The sequence below is a fragment of the Pelophylax lessonae genome, assembly GCF_965119305.1.
Source record: "Pelophylax lessonae genome assembly, chromosome: 4".
Lineage (NCBI taxonomy): Eukaryota > Metazoa > Chordata > Amphibia > Anura > Ranidae > Pelophylax > Pelophylax lessonae.
The window spans coordinates 648711357-648732474 of NC_138771.1; the positions used below are offsets into that span (position 1 = coordinate 648711357).

The following is a 21118-nucleotide window of genomic DNA, read 5'->3' on the forward strand; positions in this document are numbered from 1 at the left end:
TCTGCCGGTGCTCTCTGCCCAGGAGGCGGAGGGTCTGGATGCTCCTCTGATGGAGGACGAGCTCCTCATGGCACTGAAGGCCGCTCCACGGGGTAAGTCCCTGGGAGCGGACGGTCTGCCGTCTGAGGTGTATGGGCGGTATTCTGAGCAGATGGTCCCCGTCCTCTTGAAGGTGTTTAATGACGCTCTGCAGAGGGGTCTTTGCCTGACTCTATGTGCGAAGCGATCGTAGTGTTGATCCCTAAACCTGGTAAGGATCCATTGCAAGCTGACTCTTATAGGCCCATCTCCCTGTTGACTTCGGACGTTAAGCTCCTTGCCAAAATACTGGCCACTAGACTGTCTGCGGTTGTCCAGAGCATTATACATAGAGACCAATCGGGCTTTATCCCCACGAGGGCTACGGCCTTGAACCTGCGGCGCCTTTTTCTTAACCTCCAGCTCCCCGTGGATAATCCTGGTAATAGAGCGATCTTCTCCCTTGATGCAGCTAAGGCCTTCAACAGCGTCGAATGGCCTTATCTCTGGGCGGTGTTGAGGCGCTTTGGAGTGGGGGATACCTTTATTAACTGGGTTAAACTGTTGTATGCTAACCCCAGAGCCAGACTTAGGGTCAATGGGGACCTGTCGGAACCCTTCTGTTCCGGGGCACTCGGCAGGGATGTCCACTTTCGCCCCTGTTGTTTGCCATGGTGTTGGAGCCGCTCTCGGCGCGTATCCGAGCCCATCCGGAGATTGTTGGCTTCCGCCGGGGCCCCCATGTAGATGTTGTTTCACTATACGCAGATGATACCCTGCTTTATTTGGGGGACACGGGGAGGTCACTGAGTGAGGTCATGACTTTGATTGACTTTTTCGGCTCCTTCTCCGGGTTCTCTATAAACTGGGATAAGTCGGTCCTTATGCCTCTAGACCCTATTACGGCCCCCCTGCCGGAGAAGGCTAGAGAAGTGCGCGTAGTTGATCAGTTTAGATACCTGGGTGTCCAGGTGACCCCAGATGTCAGCCGCTATTTAGAACTTAACCTAGTGCCCCTGCTTCATAAATTTCGACTTAAGTGTACAGCCTGGTGTAAACTCTCCTTGTCGGTGGCGAGCCGGGTCAACCTGGTTAAAATGATTTGGGCACCCCAGCTTCTCTATGTTCTACACAATGCCCCTCAATGGATTCCGAGAGGTTGGTTCATTCGGGTGGCCCGTATTAGACTGACTACACTCCAGATGAGTAAAGACAGCGGGGGTTTGGTGGTCCCCAATCCTAGGGCGTACTTTCTCGCTTCTCAGGTTCAGCACCTGAGTGGTTGGGACGTTTGCACATTTAGAGGCGGGTTTCACGCACTTGCAGGCCTCGCTCCCGACTATCAGACTTCTCCTTACCTTATGGCGCTGTGTGCGCAAAATGCTGCGAATACAGGGGTTCTTCCATGGTACTTTGCTGTGGCGGAACTCCAACTATCGGGAGCTGTCTCGGTTGGAGGGAGTGGGGTGCTGGGAGTCAAGGGGCCTAGCATTCTTTGTACAGATTTATCGTAGAGACGGGGCGCTGAAGTCCTTTCAGGAACTTCAACAGGAATTTGGCATACCTAGGCATTTATTTTTTAGATATCTTTAGTTGCGCCATGCTTTAGATGCCCAATCACGGACTGTCCCCCTTAGACTGAAGGAACACATATTGACAACTGATGTCTTTAAGTCTACTGATAGACAAAGAATGATCTCTCGGGTTTACCTTATTTTGTTGGCTGCTCTACAGGACTCGGCCTCTCTTTCGGCACGAGCGGGCTGGGAGAGGGATTTGGGCCCCATTGATGGGGAGACGTGGGAGCTGTGTCTCTCTTCTATACCGTTAGTATCAGTGTCGGCATCGCAGAAGGTTTCCCATTTATTTTTGTTTCACAGGGCATATCGCACTCCGGTTCAGTTGTTCAAATGGGGGCGTAGGGTCAGTGATGCCTGTCCCAAATGTGACAGGGAACAGGGCACGCTGGTTCATATGCTTTGGAGGTGTCCCAAATTATTTAGGTATTGGGGCGAGGTTATTGACTCTATATCCAGAGTATATCATTTCACATTGCCCAGAGATCCGGTTGTGTGTCTACTTGGGGCGCTGGAGGATGAAACCTTGACCCCTCATGCCCATACGGCGGTCCTTAGACTGCTGTATGTGGCACGCAAACTGATTGCTGATACTGGATTACCTCCAGGGTCCCAACGACTGCGCAATGGATCGAACAAGTTAATCATCTGTTGATCAGGGAAAAAGTTACCTACCAGCATTGTAGGGCGCATAAAAGGTTTTATTCCTTGTGGCAACCTTGGCTGGATGATCCATCCCAGGCCCCTCCCCAGCTAGTGATGGATAGGCTCTTGATGCGATAAGTTCGGTATATTTATTGATTGTTCTGTGTGCTGATCCACCTTTCTCTCCAGTGGTTCCTTCTTCCCCTTCCCATTTCTCTAGTTTAGTGTCCCTAATTTTTCAATCTGTGCTTACTTACCTATACGTATTATGGTTACCTCAACGGTTGTGATATGCTATGATTGAGCCACGATCTCTACACTGTATTTGCTCTACTAATGTTGCAGTTACTGGTACCTGTGCCCTGACTGTTTGTGCTACTTGATATTCTGGTCTGTATATCTGTATTACCAATTGTACTTTGTACCTTTTTTTTCTGCTCTTGTCTGCACTTGGGATTTATTTATGTGCTCAATAAAAGTTTATTTTCTTGGAAAAAAAAAAAAACAATTCCTCAGGTATTTATGATTCTATCCCAGGAAAACTGTGGTGTTGCAATGGATTCATTTAGAGGTTGTCCCCATCAATCTCTGGAAGAATCTGATTAATCAGGTAATACCGCTTTATAAACTAACCAATGAAGCGAGGAGATGCCCTCATAAATTTGAGATAAGGTACGGAGATAATTTGGAAATTGTGAATTGCAAAAAACCTGATTGGCTCTCTTTTTTCCCATGTAATATTATTGTATAAAGGTGTTGTATTATACCTAGGTATCTTAAAGGAATTATTTTCTTCTGTGGAGGAACACAATGACCTGTGGCTGTATACGTGATCTTTGGCTAGGTTTGCCTACTGTATATCCTGGAATCTTTCTTCTTAGACCACTAACTCAACAGTGTTTGTTCTAATTTTTTTTTTTTTACTCATGCTTTATTAGTTTATTATTATATTTTTTAGGCATGCATATTTTAAGATCCTTGAACATACCAACAGTATACTGATTCTTAGATATACAACAGCATGTGGGACTTAATGTTCCAGGCAATAAGTTTGTTTTAACAGTATTATTACATTCTCCTGTAATATTTTTAATATTTATACAATTTGCTTATTTCTTGTATGTGACTGCATAAGATGTACTGTAAATGTTTATAAATACAATCAAAATGAAGTATAGGGAAAAAAAAAAAAGATAAAGATGTGAATGAGATTAAATCCAGAACCCAACCCAACTTGACATCTTTGCTGCACCACAGGCTCTAGAAAGACATTAACTTTTGTTTTAGGTATGGTGATCTACAAAAGAAGGAAATGGTTGAATGCAAGTCTCATTGCTTTGGGTCAAGAATGCTAGGGATGTCTATAGAAGGTTTAAAGTTAAGTTAAAGATGGAAGTATGTCAATGATATTTTGCAGTTGTGGTAAAATTACCCTTTTCACCTTTTGGTTCCTCAGGCCTTGGTTCTTGTAAGTAATAAAGTTCAGAATAGGCAACAGTACAAAATAGAAGATTAACATCACCTTGTCCTATTTATCAAAGTGTTAGAGTATGGATACGCAAAACAGTTGGTCAGATATCAATGGAAGAACTCATAAGGTGTGAAGAGCATGTGTTAAAGGCTTTCAGTCAGCCTTCCCTAGTCTTAATCGATAGAATGGAAGAAATATTTGAAGTGTATGAGATTGCTACCAAAGAGCACAGCTGATGGAATATCCACAATGTTTTATATACATGAGCAACACTTTTTTACTGCTTGTAAAATGAGCCTTTTTACCTCTTGGTTCCTCAGGCTGTATATAATAGGGTTCAACATTGGTGTTATTACTGAATAAAAAATAGAAGCCACCTTATCCTGTTTACTGAGGACTCTGGTGTCAGAACGTAGATAAATAAAGAAGATAGTCAGGAAATACATAGAGGAACATATGAGATGTGAGGAGCATGTGTTAAAGGCTTTCAGCCTGACCTGCACAGACTTCATCCGTAGGATGGACAAAATGATGAGAGTGTATGAGACCAGCATTGCTAGACAAGAACATATGCCTAAAGTACTTACAAAGAAAAATGTTACAATGTCACACCGATGTGTCCTGGAGCAGGACAACTTAAGTACTGGAGGTATCTCACAGTAGAAATGTTCTATGAAGTTAGACCCACAATATTCGAGACTGAACAAACAACTGGTTTGTGCTGCTGACTGTAAAAAACCAACAGCAAAAGACAGGAGGACCAGTCCAGTGCATTTAGGTTTGGTCATTATTGTGGAATAGCGGAGAGGATGGCAAATAGCTGCATACCGGTCATATGACATACTTGACAGAAGTACGACTTCAACACCTGCCAGAGCTGCATAGAAGTAAACCTGAAAGGCACAACCAATAAATGAAATTGACTTCTTTATTGAAACAAGGTCAACCAAAATTTTAGGAGTTATAGTAGAGGAGTACAAGAGGTCCACCAAAGAGAGGTAATTCAGGAAATAATACATTGGAGTATGAAGACTGGAAAACACTTGAATAATTGCCATCATCCCAACATTACCCACAATGGTGACCCCATATACAACCAAAAAGAATATGAAAAGGAATGGAATAAGGGTTTTGTCATTAGTTAGTCCAGCCAATTCAAACATGGTCAGTTGTGTCTTGTTCATGGTAATTGTATGATCTTTGATGTCTTTCTCTACAATGAAAATGTAGAAACCATAAAAAGTCAAAGTAGATTTAAAAGATGTAGTTCACATCAATGAATGAGGGGTCAAGTACATTAAAAAGGCAGCAACAATTATTTCTGCAATAATCTATCTATCTGAGCATACAGAGCATCCAATTGCATGGGCTATTATGAGCTGGTATTTGTTTTACATTAGTTATATGAAGAAATCTATAAAAATTATATACTGTAATGAGAGATAACTATTAAAAAGTATTTGCCTATTTAGAGCAAAGCGACAAGTACTTTTTAAAGCTAATCCTTCCCACCCTCTTATACTTACACTCCTGGATCACTTTAGCTTTCTTAGCTTTCAGTCGCTGTATCCTGCTGCACGGCCCACTTCTGGTCTATGGATTGGAGTCCTCCTGACACCCTGATAGAAGCTGACCTGACTCCTGGAAATGTGACCTACTGTCTTCTGGTTGCTAGGTGGGGCACCTCTGATCCTTCGAGGAGAACCTCTGTCGCTTGGCTTCTAGATGTGGCCCTCTGACCCCACCGTGATACCCTCTGTCTCTTGGATTCTAGCTGGAGCACCTCTGACCACTCAGGAAGAGCCTCTTTCTCTTGGCTTATGGCTGAGGCTCTTCTGACTCCTCAGTGAGACTTTCTGTCTCTTGGCTTCTAGCTGGGGTCCTCTGACCCCTGCATGAAACTTTCAGTCTCCCACATTGGGAGCGGTCTCCAACTGGCAGCTCTGTGCTATCCTCAGGCTTGAGTATATAATGACTCTGCACACATGTATACTCAGATAGGTTGCAGGTGTCTGGTAAAATCCGGACACAGGATTGAAATTTCCGATCCAAACCTACAGAATCCGGAGAAAGCCAAATACACAGTTTTCTCTGCTCGGAAACACTGGTCTGGAAATTCATATTATCTCAAAATGTGAATCCTGTCTCACACAAGGCTTCTCAATGTCAATATATATATATATATATATATATATATATATATGTAGTATCTCACAAAAGCGAGTACACCCCTCACATTTTTGTAAATATTTTATTATATCTTTTCATGTGACAACACTAAAGAAATGACACTTTGCTACAATGTAAAGTAGTGAGTGTACAGCTTGTATAACAGTGTAAATTTGCTGTCCCGTCAAAATAACTCAACACACAGTCATTAATGTCTAAACCGCTGGCAACAAAAGTGAGTACACCCCTAAGTTAAAATGTCAAAATTGGGCCCAAAGTGTCAATATTTTGTGTGGCCACCATTTTTTTCTAGCACTGCCTTAACCTTCTTGGGCATGGAGTTTACCAGAGCTTTACAGGTTGCCACTGGAGTCCTCTTCCACTCTTCCATGACAAAATCACGGAGCTGGTGGATGTTAGAGACCTTGCGCTCCTCCACCTTCCATTTGAAGATGCCCCACAGATGCTCAATAGGGTTTAGGTCTGGAGACATGCTTAGCCAATCCATCACCTTTACCCTCAGCTAATTAAGCAAGGCAGTGGTCGTCTTGGAGGTGTGTTTGGGGTCCTTATCATGTTGGAATACTGCCCTGCAGGCCAGTCTCCGAAGAGAAGGGATAATGCTCTGCTTCAGTATGTCACAGTGCATGTTGGCATTCATGGTTCCCGCAATGAACTGTAGCTCCCCAGTGCCAACAGCACTCATGCAGCCCCAGACCATGACACTCCCACCACCATGCTTGACTGTAGGCAAGACACACTTGTCTTTGTACTCCTCACCTGGTTGCCACCACACACGCTTGACACCATCTGAACCAAATAAGTTTATCTTGGTCTCACCAGACCACAGGACATGGTTCCAGTAATCTATGTCCTTAGTCTGCTTGTCTTCAGCAAACTGTTTGCAGGCTTTCTTGTGCATCAACTTTAGAAGAGGCTTCCTTATGGGACAACAACCATGCAGACCAATTTAATGCAGAAAATTTGCTGTCCCCTCAAAATAAACCGCTGGCAACAAAAGTGAGTACACCCCTAAGTTAAAATGTCAAAATTGGACCCAAAGTGTCAATATTTTGTGTGGCCACCATTATTTTCTAGCACTGCCTTAGTCCTCTTGGGCATGGAGTTCACAAAGCTTCACAGGTTGCCACTGGAGTCTTCTTCCACTCCTCTATGATGACATCACGGAGTTGGTGGATGTTAGAGAACTTGCGCTCCTCCACCTTCCATTTGAGGATGCCCCACAGATGTTCAATAGGGTTTAGGTCTGAAGACATGCTTGGCCAGTCCATCACCTTTACCCTCAGCTTCTTTAGCAAGGCAGTGGTCATCTTGGAGGTGTGTTTGGGGTCGTTATTATGTTGGAATACCCAGTCTCCAAAGGGAGGGGATTATGCTCTGCTTCAGTATGTCACAGTACATGTTGGAATTTATGGTTCCCTCAATGAACTGTACCTCCCCAGTGCCAGCAGCACTCATGCAGCCCCAGACCATGATACTCCCACCACCATGCTTGACTGTAGGCAAGACACACTTGTTTTTGTACTCCTCACCTGGTTGCCGCCACACACGTTTGACACCATCTGAACCAAATAAGTTTATCTTGGTCTCATCAGACCACAGGACATGGTTCCAGTAATCTTCAGCAAACTGTTTGCAGGCTTTCTTGTGCATCATCTTTAGAAGAGTCTTCCTTCTGTGATGACAGCCATGCAGACCAATTTGATGCAGTGTTCAGCATATGGTCTGAGCACTGACAGGCTAACCCCCCACCCCTTCAACCTCTGCAGCAATGCTGGCAGCACTCATACGTCTATTTCCCAAAGACAACCTCTGTATATGATGCTGAGCACATGCACTCAACTTTTTTGGTCGACTGTGACAAGGCCTGTTCTGAGTGGAACCTGTCCTATTAAACCTTGCTAATCTTCTTATAGCATAGACCATCTTTATGTAGAGGCACAGTTCTTTTATTTAGATCCTCAGAGAGTTCTTTGCCATAAAGTGCCATGTTAAACTTCCAGTGACCAGTATGAGAGAGTGAGAGCGATAACACAAGCTGTACACTCACTACTTTACATTGTAGCAAAGTGTCATTTCTTCAGTGTTGTCACATGAAAAGATATAATAAAATATTTACAAAAATGTGAGGGGTGTACTCACTTTTGTGAGATATTGTATATATACTGTGTATATATATAAAAATAAAATAAAATAAAAACATGTGTGTATATATATATATATATATATATATATATATATATATATATATAAAGTATCTCACAAAAGTGAGTACACCCCTCACCTTTTTATAAATATTTTATTATACGTATATATGTTGTAGTAGTAAATTATTATTGTCTGTTGACTTCACATATAAATCTGTTTCAATTTTATATTCTTTTTCTATACACAATAATGTATAGAAAATGGATAGACCCCCCTCACTACAATGCACGTTAAACTGCAGTTCCAGGAACAATACTATGAAGGTATGAATTCATTGTCAATAAATATTCTATATCTCCACCCCATATAGCGAAGATATTGTCAATAAATCTATACTAAATCACCCCATGCTGCAAAAATGTAGGGTGTTAAAAAATATATACTGTACATATACAGACAAATTAATTCAAAAGCCAACTAACTTACCAGTATGCTTTTAGATTTTGAGCACCTATACGAAACCCAGACAAACAAGGAACCTTTTAACTATCAGCCTTATGCATAAACAGTCCTGGTGAGTATGCACTGCAGTTTTGAGACCCTCACACTGCTTGACTTTATATCAAGCACTTAGCCATCATACAGTATAAATATATGACAAACTCTTTTTCTGACCCTAGCTCTCTTAGCACACATGGGTGAACAGTTTATTGTGGTGCTTCACATTCTGGCATGGTCAGAATCCTAATGACATCAATTTTTATTTAATTTACTGATGACTTGAACATAGTTGCAACCATTCAAATATATGTAGTACTGGCATAAAATAAAGTCACATATCTTATGATTGCATTACAAATACTGTTTTAAGTGTAACAATTTTGTAGAATTTGCCTTGTGTTCATTAAACAAAGATTTGATGTTAGAGATCTGGAATATACTCTTTTTAATGCTGCACATTTTATTTATAAAAAAAGATACACTGTAAATGTTATTATGATATTCTTACCTGTTGGGCTTACAATAATGCATCATATAGAAGCCATTCACATTGTGACTGCCAAGGGCTTGCCTTTTATAAAATCCCTTTTCCCTTTGAGAATGGTTCCCATTTTCTCCAGAGAGCTTCAGGAACAATGTCAAATAGAAACAAGCCAATTATGTATTAATCTTAGAACACAATTAAAAATACAATTATAAACAATACGCAATAAAAATAAAATAAAATAAAAACATGTATGTGTGTATATATATATACACTTTTATTTATTTGTATAAAATAATATTTATTATACACTCTCTGTATACATATTCATCATCTGATTTCTTCTTGGTAGGGATGACCAAAAACTTGCAGTTTTTGCTTTTCTAACATTTGGGAAAGTTTTAATTGTTTAATTACTGTCCCAATATGATGGAAACAGTGGCCACGTAATAACACAATTTTTACATAAAAAATGGTTACATTTAGGAATAGTCCTGATAAAAGAATTAATGGTGGGATTTGGTAGGTGCAAGACTCCTATTACACAAGCTGCTCCTAAAATGACATCATTGTATTTACGAAAGGCCATTTTTTGCAATTTGGCACTGCGTGATTTTAACTGGTAATTGCACAGTCATGCAATGCTGTACCCAAACAAAATTTATGTCATTTTTTCCCCATAAATAGAGCTTTCTTTTGGGGGTATTTGATCACCTATGCAGCTTTTATTTTTTGCGATATAAACTAAAAGAGACCAAAAAGTTTGAGAAAAAATTACTTTTTCTTATAAAAAATATCCAATAAACCCAATTTATGTCATACATTTAGGCCAAAATGTATTTAGCTACATGTCTTTGATAAAAAAAAAAAAATCTCAATAAGCGTATATTTATTGGTTTGCACAAACGTTATAGTGTCTACAAACTATGGTGTATATACTGGAATTTTACGCAGATTTTACTTTCTGACCTCCTATCTCATTTCGTGAAGCCCTAAAATTGAAGAGCAGTGCAAACCTCCCCCCCAAAATACCAATTTTTAGAAAGTACACACCCAAAGGAATTTCCTGAGAGGCATGTTGAGCCCATTGATGACAATTATTTTTGTCACAGGTGTTTGAAATATGACAACAAAAAAATATTTTTTTTTACACAAAGTTGTGATTGAAATGTAAATTGCTCACGCATGTCATGGGTATATGTGGAATTACACCCCAAAATACATTCTGCTGCTTTTTCTGACTATGGGGATACCCCATGTGTGGCAGTCTAGCAGGACCCCAAAAACCAATCTCCGCCTTAAGGCTTTCTAAGGGCGTAAATTGTTGATTTCACTCCTCACTACCTATCACAGTTTCAGGAGCCATGAAATGATAGCACAACCCAACCCCCTCCCCCCCCCCCCCAATGTCCCTAAGCAATTTGCTGAGAGGCATGTTGAGTCCATGGAATATTTTATATTTTGCCACAAGTTTCGGGAAAATAATTTTTTTTTGTTTTTGTTTACACAAAGTTGCCACCTAAATTATATATTGCTCACACATACCATGGGTATATGTGAAGTGAATTGACACCCCAAAACATAATCTGCTGTTTCTCCTGAGTATGAGGATACCACATATGTGAGACTGTTTGGCAGTCTAGCCGCGTACAGGACCCTGAAAACCAATCACCACCTTCAGGCTTTCTAATGGCGTAAATTGTTGATTTCACTTCTCACTACCTATCATAGTTTTGAAGGCCATGAAATGCCAAGACAGCACAACCCCCCCCCCCCCCCCATTACCCCTTTTCAGGAAGTAGACACCCAAAGCTATTTGCTGAAAGGAATGTTGAGTATTTTGCACATCTCCTTTTTTGTCACAATTTGGAAAAATTATATTTTCCTTTACTTTCTTAATTTTCCAAAACAAATGAGAGCTGCAAAATACTCACCAGGCCAATAAATAAAAACACAAATAAAACACAGTAACAATAAAACATTACAACATAATAATATATAGTGCAGTAAAACAGTAGAATGGTGGTATCTGCAAAGCAAACTATGGTTAACAATGAAAAACAGTAACAATAAAACATTACAGTATAGCAGTATATTCAGTATATTATAAATTACAGTAAAACAGCAAAAACAGAAAACTGACTCAATAAAACAACAACTATGTTTGGCTTCTTTATTTTTTAATATTTTTAATTTTTATTTTTTTTACACTTTTTTTTTTTTTTTACACTTTTTTTGTAACTTTTAATGCTCCAGGCTAGGGTCTCTCAAAATGAGATAGCCAGCTAACATCTTTCGAAAACCTGTGTGAAAGTATGCCCTAGACTGTGCCGTGCTGTACCCTATACTAATACTGTGGTGTGGTAGCGACGGAAACAGTCCCCGATGCAGAGACCAGGTTGGCCAAGACAGGAGGGACAAAAAAAGCTGGTATCACACCTAAATCCACGTTTTTTACAGACACGACATCTTCTTTGGGGGTGTCTTTGGGAAGGGGTACCAGGGAGGACATCCAGAAAATGCCTCTCATGCAGCCGACTCACTGCATCTGGATTGTGAATTTGGGCCACAGCACCTCCTGGATACAGAAGGGCTGAGATGATCTCTTCCTGGAATTTTAGGAAGGATTCACTTCTTCCTTACGCTTTGTATAGCACATAAGCATTCAGCAGAGACAATTTGAATAAGTATACAGACACTTTCTTGTACCAGCATCTGGCCTTATGGGCATTTAAGTACGGCGCCATCATCTGGTCATTGAAGTCCACCCCTCCCATGTTAAGGTTGTATTCATGGACACAGAGGGGCTTCTCAACAACACCAGTCACCATTGCAATTTGGACTGTCGTATCTGCATGAATGGAGGACAGAACGAAAACATTCAGTGTGTCCCTCCACTTCACTGCATGCAATTTATTACACTTCAAGCAGGCTCTCTCCTCCCATCTAAGTTGGGAATCTACAAGCCGCTGGGGGAAGCCCCGGCGATTAGGTCGCACAGTGCCACATGCGTCAATTCCAGAATCAAAAAGGTGACTAAAATTTTTTTGTGTAAAAATTGTCCACTTATAAATTGTACCCCTTTCCGAATAAGGGAGACACCAAGTCCCAAACAATCTTGCCGCTGCTCCCTATGTAGTCTGGGCAGTTGGGGGACTCCACATTTCTATCTTTACCCTCGTAAACCCAGAAACTACATGTATAGCTTGTTGCCCTGTCACAGAGCTTATACATCTTGCCCCCATATCTGGTATGCTTGCTGGAGAGAAACTGTTTGAAAACAAGGCAGCCAGAAAATTTAATCAGGGACTCATCAATGCAGACATCTTGTTGGGGTGTATACAGGGCTGCAAACTTTTGAGTGAAGTGATTTACGAGGGGTTGAATTTTGTGGAGCCGGTCATATCCAGAATCACCCCGAGAACAACAGAGTTCATTGTAATTGAAATGCATGAACCGCAAGATTCACTCATATCTAGTCCTGGCCATGGCAGCAGAGAAGACGGGCATATGATGAATTGGGTCAGTGGCCCAATATGACCGCAACTCACTCTTTTTAGTAATGCCCATGAGGAGGGATAGGCCCAGAAAGGTTTTACATTTGGAAACAGTGGTACGTTTCAATGCAAATTCTCTGGCAAGGGTCAAATTTGGGTTTGCGGTGATACATTTTATCGGCATATAAATTGTTTTGGTACACAATAGATCTGTACAGATTTTCTGTGAAAAACAGCTCATAAAAGTCAAGGGAAGCAAAATTGGCTTTTTCCACCTGAATTCCAGGTTGGACAGAGAATGGGGAAGTACGGGTGCTGCAGAAGTGGTGGGCTCCCAATCAGGATTTGCAAGCACATCAGGAAGGACACTATGGGCTCTACGGGCCTGTCTTCAAATTATTTGTGGCTGCGGGACACTACTTGTGCTAGCCACCGCACAAGCTTGAACTGCACTTATGGGACTCCCCAAGCACCAAGTGATACTGCAGTGCAGTGACTACAACCAGGATGTTTTAGGCCGCTGGTGCTGTTCACCAGAAGGTTGTGTACCGACAATCTGCTGCATACGAGAACCCTGCCATTGTTGCTCCTCAGCAACAGAAGAAAGGGGTCAGGTATGCCTGACCTTAGCGGGGACCACTACTTCGTCATCAGAGCTATCTGTCAGGGTGCCGCTGCTCTCTACAGGTTTGAATACTGAGCCTGATTATGACAGTGAGGCTTCCCCATCGCTCTCATCTGTCATGCTCTGCATCGTGTAGGCCTCTTCACTAGTGTACCTCTGTTTGGACATGTTGGCCCATAAATTTATAGGCACCTAGTGTGACTCACAGGTAAAAAAGCACCCGATTGTCAAGGACTGTTTGACCAGCTACCTAAAAATGTAACTGCTAGCAGAGATCAGGCCTGACTCTGCTAATGCTGCAGTTTAGTGTGATGTGTATTGGAAGTGACAGTAATCTGCTGATGATGCACTTCTTGGGCCATGGGCGGAGAGGCTAAAGGCAAGTGCTGGCAGGTGTCAGGGCTGATCCTGCTAACGCTGCATTTTGGGAACATTAAATATGCAGCGGGCAATCTGACGCTGTCCTGGATTGACGCTAACTAACGTTACCGCTAACTGATGTCACCTCTGACACTAATACAGTGATCAGAAAAAAAAGATCTGTACACTATAATACTGACACTGTGACAGGGCAATGAAGGGGTTAACTGGGGGTGATCAGGGGATTAAATCTTTATTAGGGGATGTGAAAGGAGTCACTTTGGGCATGGGGGTTGTGGACCCCAAATTCCTTTAGAGAGGTTGGGGGGCACCATGCCCAGCCTTATGGGGCTCTCTTATGTTTAAGTCACCCTTGCGTCTATAATGGATGCAGGGTGACCAAGAGGGTGGTGAACACTGAGAATATGGTTTGGACTACTTCAAATGGGACAATAAAATGCATTAACAATATCTCTCAGGAAATATGGAGATCTATCTTATTTCTTTACACTGTCAGGCACAGGAAGTGCAGCTCCTAATTTGGGCGTCCAGGAACTATGAGAGACACCATGTCTGCTAATCATTGAAGTGCTTTTATCTAAAATAGGGTCTGAGACAGCTTTTCCATTCACCTATTGTTAAGTGTGCTAATGAGCTCACCTATCTGTCTGCTAGGGCATTTAATTACACAGGGTAATGTGTATTGGGGATCGTATAGAAACCATTGTGTGATGTGGTGGGTGGATCTGTGTAATTGCTCATGTTGTATTCTCAAAGTGTATATAAAAAGCTGTCACCTCTGTCCTGTCTCTCATTGGGGGAATCGGCTACAAGGGATTGCTATGTCCTTCATACTCCCTTGGATAATCCCTAAGCTCTTGTAAGAGCTTGTATAAGAGCTTGTTCTGCTGCACTCTCTGGGGAAAGAGAGGTTTACCCACGGGAACCTGGATCCTTGTCATAGGTCCAGGGTGGGTAGGAGATGCCAAGACCCTAACCAAGCTGCAGCAGTTCTTGGGGTCTGAAGTGGTTACGGTGTCTGGTGGAGTGCTTGGAGCCCTTGGAAAGCACTAGGAGCATCTGTCAACTTAAACCTATCTGGGACTGCTACTAACTGCCGCTCACACTAACTTGCGTCACAGGTGACACTAATACAGTGATCAGTAAATTATCTGTATACTTTATATAGTGACACTGTGACAGAGAGTGACTGGGGGGATGATCAGTGGGTGACAAATGTACCTATGTGTACTGGTGTCAGTGTAGTGCTTGTGTACTCACTGTCCGAGGTTCTCTTCTTTCACACTGGAACTGAAAAGGGCTCCAGGAGAGGAGATTGCATCATTTCCATTCTGCAATTGGTCAGAATGGATCACCAGGTCCAGGCCAAAAATCATTGGCCTGGACCTGATGACTGATCGGTTCTGAACAGAATCAGCACATCACAGGAACAGCGGGTGTGCAGCTGAACCACCTTGCCGCAGTAAAAAACTGTGACGGGTGGTCAGCAACTGGTTAAGCCAATTATTTGAATGCATGACTTACAAATAAAAAAAAAAAAACCCTTCACACATAGTTTTCTCCATGTTTCGCCATACTGGCTTCTTCAGGAAATGCTTGATAGAGCTGAACATATGAAAATTAAACCATTTGGTTGAGGTGATCCTGGCAACACAATTATTAGTCCTTTCTGATGATAAAATCCCCTCACTACCACCCACCATTTAGGCCCTCCTTAATTACCCCTATTCCTATTAGATGAGCTGCTCTCCAGGCTGTTAGGGATAGCAGTAACATCAAGGGCTGCTATTTCTGGGTTTGCTATCCTCACATCTTCACTTGACTTAGGAAATTAATTGGGTGTTCCTGTTTCTGAGAGCCTCACATAATCCCTCTAGCCACCTGAGAGAAGAATACTTCTCTCAAGGTTGTCAACTTCCCTCACTTTTTAATTTTGCTAAATCAGGAAAAAGTGATAATTTGTGCAGATAGACTAACCCCCGGCCATTTATCTCTATGTAGTGCTACCACTGTAGGGGCCACTGGTGTATGTGTTCATCTCCCACTCTGCACAGCCAGGCATATGATTTTCCACTTAGCAGTCCTTGCAGCTTTGTTCGTATGCTTTTTTATTAGGGAAATTTGACTTGGATAGGGAAGGGTTGATATGGGATGCCTAATTGATCAGTAGATCTCTTTAGAGACTTGAACTATATACATCCAGTATATACTTCCTTTCCTCTTCAACCTCCAGCACAACTTGCTTGCAAACTGTAACTGTTACTTCCAGGACCAGCTAGCACAGATTTTAGATCCAGGATCCAATAAAAACTCAGCTGGATCTTAGCAGAATGCCCTTTGCAGGCATAGACCGTGGGCCCCTCTGGTTAGCAAAAATAGAAGTCTATGGTGCTAGCTGTCCTATCTGTAGCTACTGCTACCAGCACCATGTCTTCAGACCCTGCAAGATCTCCTGGCTACAGCTGCTTTTTTTTCTCCTGCCCATGCAACCACAGTCCTCCTGACTGGCTCTGCATCCATCCTAGACTGCTCCACCCCAGTCCTCTCAGGCATGCCTTCCAGTCCTCCTGACTGTGTGTCACTCACCAGCCATCTTGGCTGTTCCTTTCCTCCTGGAGACTTGCCTGGCAGTATTCTCTCGCTGCCCTCTCCATGCTCCTATGATTTCTGGTTAGGGCACTTCCATCTGTCTCGAGCAGGGTCCTGTCTGCACCCAAGCCCGGGCCCAAGGTCACCCCCCCCCCCCTACAGACTGGGGAGCTCCCTCCTAGGCCACAACAGCCTAACACTCCGTCTCCAGCTCAACTCTACCCCCAGCTGGGCTGACCCTGAGTATTTAAGGGGTCCTGCCTCCTGCCAACCCTTTGTTGGGGATTGGTCAGGGCCCTCAGAACACTCCAGCTAGCTCCTCTTAGATCCCTCCCAATTGCTTCTGGAATCTTCTCCCAGTTTCCAAATAGCAGGGGGAATCACCAGAGAAGCTGCTGATGAGTCATACACCCAACCTGAGTCACTCACCTGACCCAAAAAAAACCCACACAGACTTGGCTGCCAGCCTAGCCTGAAATTGTACCTGCTCTAACACAACAAAAAAAATCTTATCACTAGCACTCTAGCAACGCTACGGGGTGCTACATTTACCTATCCATACTCCCTGAAGCATCTAAGCCTGTAGGCTGGTGTTGGAGTTTAGATGGGAATAAAGTGATGGGCCCCCTCATGTGACAGTGTTCTAGCATGGTAATTGGCAGTTCAGCCCGAGACACTGTCATATGATGGAGGTCAAGCCTTCCCTCATACCTTGAGGTCTTAAAGTCTAGTAAATGCTCTTTCTGTGTGAGGAGGTGGCATAAGAACCTAGACTGGCTGGAGGAGGGGCGGTATCTGCAGTCTCTTAAAAATTATTTTTATAAAAACCACCTTCCTTAGCAAGTCAAATAGGTGTGGAGCCAATTTATTTATAGTCTACACAAACCAATTATATTCTTTTTGTTCTATGTAAACCATTTCTGAAGAGGAAATTGTGTCAATGCAAGGAGATCCAATGGAAGTGTGTCATGGTAGCTTCATGTCTTTCTCCCCTCTAGATTAAAATACATTCAGGACAGTGGGTAGAGTTGTGACATTTCTGATCTACTTGTGAACTACTCATTCAACATAATTCAATCCCCACTGAGTCTGACCACATTCACCCAACAATAAATCTTTAATCACCTCTCACTTCTACCTCTGCAGCAATGCAGAGAGATGTGATTGGCCAGACAGACTTGACTGGTGTCTCTATTTCCCTCTTGTATGCTGGCTACCTATGTTTATACACTGTGATTTCAATTCTTCACAGTAGCTGAAGTCTCTCTTTGCTCACTCCACTCTCTAATGTGCATCTACCGGGGGTTTGTCCACTCCCACTGACATTAACTCTTCCATAACTGGAGGAATGATACAAATTCCTGGGTATGCATGTCACCAATAAAATCTGCACTTTAACGCACAGTTTACTCCCCGGTAATATTACCACCAACAAAATTTGAATTCTAGCCCATTCACCTCACTCCCCAGTATCCATGTCACCAGGGTGATCTACAGCCCAGCTTAAACATCTTACTCCCCAGTATCCATGTCAAAGGTTTGATCCACAGTCTAGCTCACATACACTATATTACCAAAAGTATTGGGTCGTCTTCCTTTAGACGCACATGAACTTTAATGGCATCTCATTCTTACGTCCGTAGGATTCAATAGTGAGTTGGCCCACCCTTTGCAGTTTTAACAGCTTCAACTCTTCTGGGAAGGCAGTCCATAAGGTTTAGGAGTGTGTCTATGGGAATGCTTGACCATTCTTCCAGAAGCACATTTTTTAGGTCAGGCACTGCTGTGGACAAGAAGGCCTGGCTTATAGTCTCAGCTCTATTTCATCCCAAGGGTGTTCTGTCGGGTTGAAGTCAGGACAGTCAAGTTCTTCCACCCCAAACTCGCTCATCCATCTCTTTATGGATGTGCAAGCAATTCACCAACTGAAAGTAAGGGAGTCAGCGCTCACTGACATTAGGTTAGATTTATATTTATTTATTTATTTCAGGTACTTATATAGCGCTGTCAATTTACGCAGCGCTTTACATATATATTACACATTCACATCAGTCCCTGCCCTCAAGGAGCGTACAATCTAAGGTTCCTAACTCACATTCATACATACACATACTAGGGCCAATTTTATACAGGATCCAATTAACCTACCGGCATGTCTTTGGAGTGTGGAAGGAAACCGGAGTACCCTGAGGAAACCCACGCAGGCACAGGGAGAACATGCAAACTCCAGGCAGGTAGTGTCATGGTTGGGATTTGAACCAGTGACCCTCCTGCTGCTAGGTGAAAGTGCTAACCACTACACCACTGTGCCACCCAATGTGATTAACCGGTTGCCGACCGCCGCACGACTATATACTGCGGCGGTCAGCCCCGGCCAGGCAGAGTGACGTATGGATACGTCACTCGCCTGTCACTGACTTGAGAGCCAATTGCGGGCGGGCGCGCACCCGCCGAGGTGCGCGCCCGCCGCGGCTCGTTCACTAACAAGTCAGTGCGTGTGACCGGCGGACCCGATGTCCGCCGGTCACACTACGATCGCTCCGGTGAAGGGAGAAAGGCAGGCGGCTAATGTAAACAAGCCGCCCGTCATTCTCCCTGGTGTAAAAATGAAGATCAGACGGTTCTACTATGTAGGACCGTTGATCTTTGTTTTTACACCAAAAGCAATGTCCCTATACAGTTAGAATCACGCCCTAGGACACACTTAACCCCTCCCTGTCCAATACAGTTAACCCCTTCCCTGCCAGTGTCATTTTTGCAGTAACAGTGCATATGTATAGCACTGATTACTGCAGTAATGTCACTGGTAACCCCAAAAGTGTCAAAAATGTCAGTCAAGGGTCCGATCTGTCCGCAGCAATGTCGCAGTACCGAAAAAAAATCGCAGATCGCCGCCATTACGCGTTAAAAAAAAAACACCAAAAAATACAAAAATCTTTCCCTTTGTTAGTAAACGCAATAACTTTTGCGCAAACCAATCAAAATACGCTTTTTGCAATTTTTTTTACCAAACATAGGTAGCATAAAACAAATTGGCTGAAAATGTTAAAAAATTTTGATTTTTACATTTTTTTGGGGGGAATTTCATATAAAAAAATGTGAAAAATATTGTTATTTTTGCAAAATTGACGCTCTTTTTTTGTTTATAGCGCATGATCAAAAAATCGCACAGGTGATCAAATACCACCAAAAGAAAGCTTTGTTTGTGGGAAAAAAAGGACGTCAAATTTGTTTAGGTACAGCGTCGCATGACCGCGCAATTGTCCGTTAAAGTCACGCAGTAAAAAATCGCAAAAAAAACCCTGGTCTTTTAGCAGCCAAAGCTTAAGTGGTTAAATGAAAATAGAAAAAAAAGGTAAAAACATGCAGACTGATAGGAACAGAGAAAAAATGATAATGAAATAATATTATGGTGTTTAACGTCCATGTAGTCCATAGATAGCTGAGGACCTCAAGATAACAAGGCCAGTGGTAAAAACGGCAGGTGGCGACTGGACAGGACACTCACAAAACGGCAGCTCCTTGTTGAGGTATGGGATTCCCTCGAGAACAAAAATAAAAAGAGAAAACAGGGCACCAGGTCAGTGGGAGTAAAAACAACAACACTTTATTCCAATTTCCACCTACATCTAAATAACTTGCAGACTGAAAGTAGAGGTGCTGTGGTATCATGTGTGATAATCCAAGATGGTAGACAGGGTGGGCTGGAGGGCTGCTGAAGATGTCTGGACCCAGTGAAGTTGACAACTGGGGCTAATCACATTAGCAAACTCCAAGGTTCCCATCGCCGTATGACCGAAGATAAAATGGCCCAATAGGGAGACCACTGCTCACACAAGTCTGGACCTGCTGCATGAGAAAGCAGGAGAACGGCAGCCTCACAGGCTCTCACGCACCACTACTGACTGCAATAAAATAGGGCACACAAGTTGGGGAAGGGGCGGCCCGCAACTAGTTTCTGAGGCCCAGCATCCTTCTTCATGCTGCCACATACGGTACCACAGCACCTCTACATGCAGTCTGCAAATTATTCAGATGTAAGTGGATATTGGAATAAAGTGTTGTTTTTTTTTTGTACTCGCAATGGCCTGGCACCCTGTTTTCTCTTTTTATCCATGTCTTTATGGACCTTGCTTTGAACACTGCTGCGCAGTCATGTTAGAACAGGAAAAAATTTCTAAAGAAAAAAAAAACGAATCAAATCCCATTTTAAATTACTCAAAGTTACAATTACCAACACCCGGCTATTGAAAAATAATGCCAGGCCACATGCCCTCAACATGGGGGAGGGTGCTTGTTGATGGGGACAAGGGCCTCTTCCCGACATCCCTGAGCTGTGGTTGTCGGGATTTGTGGGTGAGAGGGTTACCAGAATCTGGAAGCCCCAGACCCCAAGCCCCCCTATGTGAATGGGTATCACGGATAGTACCCTTACCCATTCACCAAAAAAGTGTCAAAAAGTAATAAACACAAGCAACAATTCCTTTTAAAAACATAAAAAATTGTGTCCCTCAATGTAAATTCATCGTCAATCACGCTGCCCGCCGACACAAAAAATAGAAAAAATTAAAAAACTCTCGCCTCCTGGGAGGCCTCCCGCTGTATGCCTGCTCTGCGCTTTGACATTTCTTATATAGGCAAGGGGCGGGGCCACCTAGCTAAGTTATATGATGACACCGCCCCCTTCTGACATCACATGACGTCACATACACATTCACTCAGTCACTTAGGGGAGGCCGGGATCTGAGGCCCTCTTGTTTCCAGATTCCAATAAGCCCCCCGCCACAGCCCAGGGTTGTCGGGAAGAGGCCCTTGTACCCATCAACATGGGGACAAGATGCTTTTGGGTGGGAGGGGCACAGCCCCCCTGCACAAAATCACCCCCCCCCCCCTGTTGAGGGCATGTGGCCTGGTATGGTTCAAGAGGAGGGGCCGTTCACTCGTTCCCCTCTTTCCTGACCTGCCAGGCTGCATGCCTGGATAAGGGTCTGG

General features: G+C 43.1%; 1 protein-coding gene across 1 annotated transcript; it reads right to left on the bottom strand.

Moving 5' to 3' along the window:
- Positions 1-3965: 3965 nt before the first annotated feature.
- LOC309553008 (olfactory receptor 5AP2-like) lies at positions 3966-4895 on the bottom strand (the record flags this gene model as incomplete). The annotated part of the gene is made up of 1 exon (XM_082253911.1): positions 3966-4895. The coding sequence occupies one exon, from the start codon at positions 4893-4895 to the stop codon at positions 3966-3968; it is 930 nt and encodes a 309-aa protein (XP_082110037.1).
- Positions 4896-21118: the final 16223 nt, after the last annotated feature.